Genomic DNA, 9352 nt, shown 5'->3' with positions numbered 1-9352 from the left:
CCACTTTCATAATTTTTTTAAGTGGTAGATCAAAAAAACACCCTATTTTTCTATATATACACCCTATTTGATTTTTAAGATATTTTTTAATAAATAGATACAAACTCTTTTTGACCCATTGTTCAATCACCATTTATATTTTATACGATTATATGGAACTAACCGTGCATTTTCATAAAGAAGGCCATGCTAAAATGATTAATTTTCCGTAACACAACTACAAATCAAAGTTTTAACGCAATAATAAGAAATTAACAATGTCATTTTGATTATATGACCAAAATGTAGTTCAAGAATTCTGTTATATAAGATCAAACTACTTATTGAAATGAAAGATCCGCATCAATCTCAGCCATTACATCATTAGGCTCAGTCACGAACGAACCGATCAGATAAACATGTTTTCGTTGCGGAATTTGGCTGATTTTGTTCAACTCTTCCTCAGTCAACGACCAATCAAATATTTCCAAGTTTTGCTTCATCCTCTCCGTGTTAAAACTCTTTACCACAAAACTCACACCTTGTTCATATATCCATCTTAAAGAAATCTGCATATAAATACTTAAAGATTAATATATGAACTTATATATTGCTTAGTTTTTAGTGTTTTTGAAGAATAGAGAAGAATAAAAATTGTAGTACTTGGGCTACTGTTTTCCCTTTAGACTTGGCAATATCTTGAAGAACTTCACATTCCATGACCCTGTTGTGTCCCCATTTGGTGCCAGATGCACCTAAAGGTGAGTAAGCAGTGATAAGGATGTCATTCTTTTTGCAAAATTCATTGAGTTTTTTCTGTTGCCAAAGTGGATTCATCTCAACCTTTAAAAAGTACAAAAGAAAAAACATTGAGTAAAGGGGTGTTTGGCTTAGCTTTTCAAACCCAAAAGTCCTTTTTGAAAAGTTACAAAAAGTTAGGATTTCCTGACTTTTCCAAAAAGTTCATTTTCCTTATGTAAAAACTTCAAAAATAGCTTCTAAAAATAAGTTTGCCAAACATCTTTTGCTTTTTTTTCTTTTTCAAAAAGGACTTTTGGCTTTCAAAAGCTAAGCCAAACACCCCCTAAGTATATATGCTATAAACATCATGACTCAAATTGAGAAGAAAGAGTTGATAATTAAATGATCACTTGGTTGACAGCTGGTGGAATTTTGGCAAAGGAAAGGATCTCTTCAATTTTTCGAGGAGCAAAATTGCTAACACCAATGGATTTGGTGAGTCCAAGATTTTGACACTTCTCCATGCCTTCCCAAACGTCCTTGATATTGATTGCAGCTATACACTCTTTTGGAATCGGGAGTTTGAATTCCTCCTGGTTTAGCTTTAATGGCCAGTGTATCAGATACAAATCCACGTAGTCTAGTCCCAAGTTTCTACATTAATTTATAAATCATCAATATCTGGGTTTCATATGAGATGATACACCACCTTCACTTTGTTTTACAGTTATCTTTAAAGCTTAGTATCACAAAATAAAACATAGTTTCAAAAATATTATGTTTTCTGTTACATATATATTAGTTTTGTACACCACATATCATTTAAGTTTAAGTTGGGAATATAATGTTTCACAGTATTCGTTTTACAAAATACCTGTCGATTGTTCATGTAAATTTAATTTCACATATGGCTTTGATGTACCATATTTTTGATACTAATCATGCCGGCATGTACTTAGAAAAAGCATAATTTAACTATGTAAATTTTTGTGTGTGTCCTTTAATGTTAAAAGCATCTCCACGAAAGGTTATTATTTCTTATTACCACTTAAAAAACTTTTGCAATATCTTTTTATTATTCAAGTAAAGATTTTCAAAAACTTTATACACAAAAGTTTAGTAAATATTTGAAAAAGAATAACTTTTTAAAAGAAAAATAAATATGTTGTTCATGGAAGTGGTGATCTTACTGCAGACTTTGTTTTATGGCAGGTAGGACAAGATGTCCCTCGGCGGAGTTACACCACAACTTGGTAGTAACAAAAATCTCCGCCCTAGAATTTATGAGACCCTGTCGCAGAGCTTCTGTGATGCCTTCCCCAAGAGCTTTCTCAGTTCCATAAAGCGCCGCCGTGTCAAAGTGGCGATAACCCACTTTGATGGCTTCAACAACCGTTGCTTTCACCTTATCACTGCCTTCTACCAACATTGCCATACCCATCCCAATGAGCGGAATACGTCGACGACCATTGGAGGAGCTTATGGTCGTCTCAGGAATGCTTTCCATCTTTTTCTCTACGCTTCCTTTCCTTTGTGAGTAAGTTTATATGACTTGTAAGCTAATGGCTGGCTGTATTTTTTATTTTTGTTATTATTATTATTATTATTATTATTATTATTATTATTATTATTATTTGCATTTTTATAGGAAATGTAAGATCGTTTCAAGCTAAACGACGGATTCGTATGCGGAAGCAGTCTTTACATTTTTCTAAACAAATCACTATCGAACCTAGACTACCTAATTTTCGTGTTTCAAGGATATAGTATTATATTTACTGTAGCTTCTTTTCCTTTCTTGATTCATTTTAGTCTAATTATCTAAAGTAGTTTTTCAAAGCCAGGTTCTTGAAATTGTGGGACATGCTTAGAGCACGTATTTTAGGAGAGTATTTTCGTGAGTTTGTTTCTTGATTGAAAAAACATAAAATAAAAATGATATCTGTTGTGTGGTGGTATGTATTTTTTTGGAATTTTAGTCCAAACTTAGATTTTTTTGGTTTTGTGGTCCTTTTGACCATGTTTGTTTGTGATTTTGGTCTCTTGAAAAATTAAAAAGATTAAAATATTCTTTCTGATATACTTTTATGTTTTTTCATTTTAATTTAATGGAAAAAAAAGAAAAAAAAATAGTTAATTAATTTAGACCTCTCTCTCTCTCTCTCTCTCTCTCTCTCTCTCTCTCTCTCTCTCTCTCTCTCTCTCTCTCTCTCTCTCTCTCTCTCTCTCTCTCTCTCTTTCATCGCCCACAAAAAGACGAACCTTCCCTCTTCTTTTCAATCTCCACCTTCTCCCCATATTTTTTATATTTTTTTTTCAATATAACAACCCTAATTCCACCGTTATGATGCAAAACTGTTCAAAATTTGTCGTTGATTTTATGGTTCGTAATCAAGATCGAAAATGATGAGTTTGAAGCCAATAGTTATGAGATTCAAGAAATAAGGAGACCAATTGGGATATTATAAGAAACTTCAAAATTCAACTCATGTGTTGTTGGGTCTTTTGTAAGCTTTAAAGAAGACGAAGCTTTCCAGACGAATAGGTAGTGACGAAGACAATGATTTTCAAAATAAAATCAGAGCTGATAACCCTCCCCTTTCTTCTCTATTTGTTTACCTGGGTTCCTCTCGAACCTAGAAATTGTTAAAACCCTTGATTAATTCCAGAAATAAGTCATCTCAGATGTACAAACACAACTCCATAAAACGTGAATTTTTGGTGGATTTTATAGTTTTATTTTCTGATTTGATTTTCTGCTTGAATTTTGATATTTGCTTCCTGGTTGATTTTTAATATTATAACTTTGTTTTTGGTTTTTGAACTTGATTTTCTGGTTGAAGCTGAAAATTCGATTCTCTAGTTAAAGTTGATTTTCAATTTCATAAGTTCAAATACAACCCACCATCGCAGGTTTGGATTTCTAGTTGAAGTTAAATATTGAAATCATCTTCTTCTTTTTTTGGTTGAATCGAGTATCTGGTGGTCCTCAGGTTTGATTTTTCTTTCTCCTTCTCATCCACCATCGCTATTGCCACACAGTCCTATTTCTAGAAACACGAATCTGATTCTGAAAGAAAACAACATGGGCAATTTTGGCATGGGTGTTTTTTTGTTCATCTGGGTTTGTTTATCTAGGACTAAGTTCGTAAGAAGAAGATGGATAGTTGGAATTAAGAGAGAGAGAGAGAGAGAGAGAGAGTAGACTCTATATTTTACTTTAATAAAACATTAAATTAAATAGAAAAAAGATAAAAAATAAATAAATAAATACTAGGAGGACATATTAGTCATTTCAGTTTAACGAGGGACCAAAACCATAACCAAAGTAGCTCAAAAGGACTACCAATCTAAATAAGTCGAGGTTTGGACCAAATCTCAGAAGAAATGCATACCACAGAGACCATTTTTGCAGTTTGTCTAATATTTATTATATTTTCTACTTTACATATATAAATATAAGTATTATGTGTCTTTTAATTTTAAAATTTGAAAAAAAAACAATAAATCGACATGTGGATATTATTTATTTAAAAAATATCACAAAATGATAAGTGACAAAACTTATTAAATATTCACATGTGGTAAAATTATCTTCATTTATTATAGTAGATTAATTTCTTTTCCACATGTTATTTTATTAGTTTTCTATTTTGATAAATTCTACATAATACTTTAATGTAATAGTTAATTGAATATTAATTTCATTAATGTACTTACCTTTTTATTTCAAAATTCTCAAATTAAAACTCATTAGTTTATTTTGTTTATTTATTTAAATTTAAAAGATAAAAAAAATCAATTTTAATAATTTATTATTTTTCTTATTTTCTTATAATCCAAAGTTTTAAATATTTAGACTTTTATATTTAAGTTTTTTATAATTAACTCATTTAACACATGAATCTTATACCTAATTTTTACAATAAATCAGTGTTATTTTATCAGTTAGTTTCTTTACCAACATTTAATTTTGTTTTCATCCTTATAATTGTTTGTATAAGTTGTTTTATGTATAATTGGTTGAAAACTGACTCATTACGATCATATTTCTGAGAAAAGTTCGTGATAAAAACTATAAATTTACATTTCCTTAAGATTTAGGTTAAATAATATATATATATATATATATATATATATATATATATATATATATATATATATATATGTTTAAGCTATTTTGTTTTTGCTAACTATTGTGTGTCAGAATGCACAGATCTGGATTATTGGATAAAATATAATCAATGGTCCTGATCTGAGAGTCTATGATATTAAAGTAAGGTAGCACGTACAATAATCACATAATTTTCGGCATAAAGGTATTTTGAACAATTAACTATATTTAGAAAATGAAATTTTCAGAAATTTAGGGATAATTAATTCTCCTGATTTTAAAAATCTGAATTTTTTAAAGTAATTCAATATTAATTTATTTAATTCTAATGTATTTTTTATAACAATCGAATTTATTCTGTCAGAATGACATTTTGTTAAAATAATATATTCTATGAGAATGCCATAATACATATTGAATGCTAGAATACATATTCGTATAGAATGAATATCAGTTCATATATTACAAAATTCTTTTAATTCAGGTCAATATAACAGAATACGTTTATGAGTATCTTGAAACATTTTTGAATAATAAAAGAATAAATATTCTGACAAAATACATATTTTGACGGAATGGACTTCTTGAAAAATAACAAATTCTTGAACCAACAATTGAAGAATAAAAACAAAAATTATACTAATTCTTAAAGAATATGGATAACAATTGCTAAAAATTACATTTATTGTTAAAAAATAAAACTAAGAACAATTAAAAATTGAAAAAAAAAACATCAAAATCTAACAAAAGACACAAATACATTCTAAAAGAATATTGTTGGTGAGAATCTCTTTCAATTTTGCAGTCCGTTCTTCAAACATCTGTGAAATGAAATCCAATTGAAGTTTAGAACCCAATAACACATTAACAAATGAAAAATAAAAAACTAAAGTCTTTTGTACAAATCTGAAGACCTGTGAATTGCTCCAAAATCCATAACCAATAATTGTAGAAAATGCACATATTAGTGATGAAATATCATGATTCCATTGCAACAGAATTGAAATTCTTGATTCCATTCCGACAGAAATGGATTCAATTCTGGCAGAATGACCCCTCACCAATATTATATATCAATGCAAAATGAAAATTTAGAATGTTAAACAAACCAAAAAAAACTGGATTCAATCCTCGAGATGTGAGTGCAACAGAAAACTACTATATTAAAACAAAAGAAGTGACCAAAATTTTATTGTGAATCAATAGGTAAAAAAATGAATTCTTAATTGATCAAAATCATTTTGAACATCAAAATAAAATTCATAATTTGAAGGGTGAGGATTTAATTGTATTGGGTTTAGGAACGAAGACTTTAAAGCTTCCATGGATGATGTTAACAGCACCTCAGGGGCATGGGTGTTTAACATCTAGTAATGGAACTAACATATTAATGATTCAGTGATATTACGTAATTTAACACTTTTGACAATCAAAACAAACATCTCGAGACAAATAAACTTGTATAAATAAATTGTTGCAAAACAACTAACGATTAAAGCACTAACACTTAAATCAAGACAACAGGAAGAATATTGATAAGAAGGTTTACGCCTCATATAGAGAAACTATAAGAAAGGAAAAAAATCAATATACCTAGTTGCGAGTGCGACTGAAGAACATTACAGCTGTCGATTAAGAAAGCGAAGGTAGCCGGTGTACTATCCGAACCTACAACTATTCGGTACCTGCATAGTTTCTTGAAGCCATTAGATTCCTTGAAGAACGAAAAATTTGGTGGTGGTGTGTATGTACGATTGGTGATCGGCGATGGAGATGATGGTGAAACTGTGAAGCCGACTCCTTTGATTTCTTTTTTCTTTTGTAGGTGAAGAAGACGTGAGCTAAAAGAGAGGGATTAGGTCAAACCTGATTATTTTGTTTCCTTAATTGAAGAGATTTAATTAAATGATCTCATTAATTAAATGTTTCAAAAACCCAAAAATACTCTTATGCATTCAATAAATTATTTAATTATTTGCTAAATTGTGATTGGTGCATTTAGGAACACAATATTTGCTAGAAACATTTGAATCTAACACACACACACACACACACACACACACACTCTCTCTCTCTCTCTCTCTCTCTCTCTCTCTCTCTCTATATATATATATATATATATATATATATATATATATATATATGATGAGGTTAAATAGAGAACCATTATTAACAAGGAATCAAAAAACCAATTGTGAGTGTTGAAATCATAATGATCAATGGCCAACAGAATGGATGTGCACTTGTACATTGGACACACATACACTTAATTATACAAAAAACACACTTATTTTATTCGTTTATTATTTTTTAGACCATGTTTATATCGAGAAAAAAATTGAACGCACATACACTTGATTATACCAAAAAGCTCACCTCTTTTTTTTTCATTTAATTTTTTTAGACCATGTTTTTATCAAGAAAAAAATGAATATACGATTTTTCGTATTCTTCCCATATAGATCAATGTTGATATATTAAAAACAAGTTTTGTTTGAAAAAAAAAAACTCACTTCATTTTGTTTTTTTTTTTTTTCAATATTTAAGTTTATTTTTATCTTAAAAAACTAGCTATACTAAAAATCTCAATTGTTGTCATCTATTAATTAACAACAACATCAATTAAAAAAACATCGATAGATTCAAATTCACACTGTGAATCTGAAATGCAATATTTCAGTTTTAATATTCACAAGGTGAATCCCACTTACTCTTTTAACTATTTGATTATTTACAAATTAATTTAATGAAATTATTATGAATCGAAATCAACAAATAGATTTATTAACAATGTGAATCCGAACTATATATAATTTAGTTTTCATAATTCACAATGTGAATCTGACTTACTATTATTCATATTATGAATCTAAGCAAATTTGCAATGTGAATCTGAGTAGATTCACTTCACAATGTGAATCTATGTTTAAAGAGTATCAAAAAATATGAATTCTGATATATTTATTAAAAAATTTCGATAACAAATAGGCACTGACTTTTCAAAAAACAAATAAATGAAGTGGGTTTTCTTGAAAAAAAATTTCATTTTTTGTATATCAATATGAATCTCTATAGAAAAAGGACGTAAAATCATGAATAATGGTATATTCGTTTATTTCTTCGATAAGAAACATGACCTAAAAAAAATTAAACAAAAAAAGGATTGAGTTTTGTTATAATCCGGTGCATGTGTGTTCATTGTAAAAGTCTTCAACCTTTCTTTTTGCCGTTAACCGATTTAAATTCCAACGTTTTAGATTTGTTCATTGATTAATTAATGGTTCTCTATTGAATATATATATATATATATATATATATATATATATATATATATATATATATATATATATATATATATATATATATATATATTCAAGGGCTATTTAATTGATATAAAAGTAGAGCCTATATATTGTATTTTTTTTTCCGAATATGCTCTTTGACATTTAACGCCAAACTTTTTTGGATTCGGGATAGCGATTGATATCTTTCATTAACATTTTCACATCACGAGCTTTTTCCTTATCTTTTGCAACACTCAACTATTGCTCCATGGTATTTTTCAAGTTTTCCATCCTATTCTTTCATTTTTTTCTATGTCACTCAAACTACTTGCGACCTCTTTACCCTTTTGTTTTGTTTGGTCTCTTCCCATGGGATGACTAGGTATTTTGAAACCTCAATAGGCTCATCTTCCTTAAGGTCCACCCTGACATGTGCATCTGACAATTGAGTATGAGTGGTTTAGGATGTTTTGGTAGTTTTAGAACCACCCGTTTATGATTCTGAACTTTTAATATCTTCCCAATTTTTGGAATCCATTACAATATATCCAAAAATTAATAAATTTGAAATATGCCTCCTTATCACTTCGGTATAGTGCTAGAGCTTTTTCAATATTGTTTTATCATTTGCACCACTTTGCCACTCGTGCTTTACACTAAAAAAAATATTGTGTTAAGCTCTATGAAAAGTTTGTTGGCATTCCTCCACTTTGAGTAAATTTGATCTTTTTTTGGTAGTCTCCAAGCTTCATTTTAGAAAGAAAATGTCTTGTAACTTTTCGATAAAAAAAATCGACCCATATTGGTTGTTCTTGAATTTTGGGTCTTCTAGATAATCAACCCATGCACGTGCTAATGCTCTTTATTCCTCGGGTGTCTAATTCTTACAAGGTGTCTTTCCTTCTTTCTTGGGTTCTGGTTGAGGTTGAACATCTTCAAACTTGGAATCTATTTTAGGTATGATTTGGGGTTCGGATTGGAACACGGTTTGTAAACCATTCATCGATAAATCCATAATAGTGTTCATAGATGACATTTTAATTTACTGAGCCGGTAGGAGCATGGCAAGCACCTGCGAGAAGTATTAGAAGTTCTAAAGAAGGAGAAGTTATATGCAAAGTTCTCCAAATGTGACTGTTGGATTCGAGAAGTCCAATTCTTGGGTCATGTGGTTAACCAAGAAGGAATAATGCTTGCCCAACAAAGATTGAAGTTGTGATGAAATGGGAACGAC

General features: G+C 29.5%; 1 protein-coding gene and 1 long non-coding RNA gene across 2 annotated transcripts; one reads left to right on the top strand and one right to left on the bottom strand.

The window, feature by feature from the left end:
* Nucleotides 1-246: 246 nt before the first annotated feature.
* LOC111918314 (D-galacturonate reductase) lies at nucleotides 247-2235 on the bottom strand. Its single transcript, XM_023913994.2, has 4 exons — nucleotides 1911-2235; nucleotides 1131-1374; nucleotides 643-822; nucleotides 247-548 (listed from the first exon to the last, which is right to left on the bottom strand). Exons 1-4 carry the CDS (start codon nucleotides 2225-2227, stop codon nucleotides 321-323), a joined length of 969 nt encoding a protein of 322 aa, XP_023769762.1. The 5' UTR covers nucleotides 2228-2235; the 3' UTR covers nucleotides 247-320.
* On the top strand, nucleotides 2129-2800 carry LOC128128162 (uncharacterized). Its single transcript, XR_008225916.1, has 2 exons — nucleotides 2129-2257; nucleotides 2369-2800. It is a non-coding gene; the product is annotated as an uncharacterized LOC128128162 (long non-coding RNA).
* The last annotated feature ends 6552 nt before the right edge of the window (nucleotides 2801-9352 follow it).

This window comes from Lactuca sativa, chromosome 8 (genome assembly GCF_002870075.4).
Source record: "Lactuca sativa cultivar Salinas chromosome 8, Lsat_Salinas_v11, whole genome shotgun sequence".
In the NCBI taxonomy this organism is placed as follows: Eukaryota; Viridiplantae; Streptophyta; class Magnoliopsida; order Asterales; family Asteraceae; genus Lactuca; species Lactuca sativa.
This window is presented reverse-complemented; position numbering and strand designations above follow the sequence as displayed.

Bases quoted from the DNA above. Each gene is read 5' to 3' on its own strand.
- LOC111918314 (XM_023913994.2), bottom strand. From the start codon at position 2,227: ATGGAAAGCATTCCTGAGACGACCATAAGCTCCTCCAATGGTCGTCGA. The intron at 823-1,130 runs GTGATCATTTAA...TACTTTTTAAAG, and splicing joins TTCCACCAGCTGTCAACCAA to GTTGAGATGAATCCACTTTG. The intron at 549-642 runs GTACTACAATTT...ATTTATATGCAG, and splicing joins AAGGGAAAACAGTAGCCCAA to ATTTCTTTAAGATGGATATA.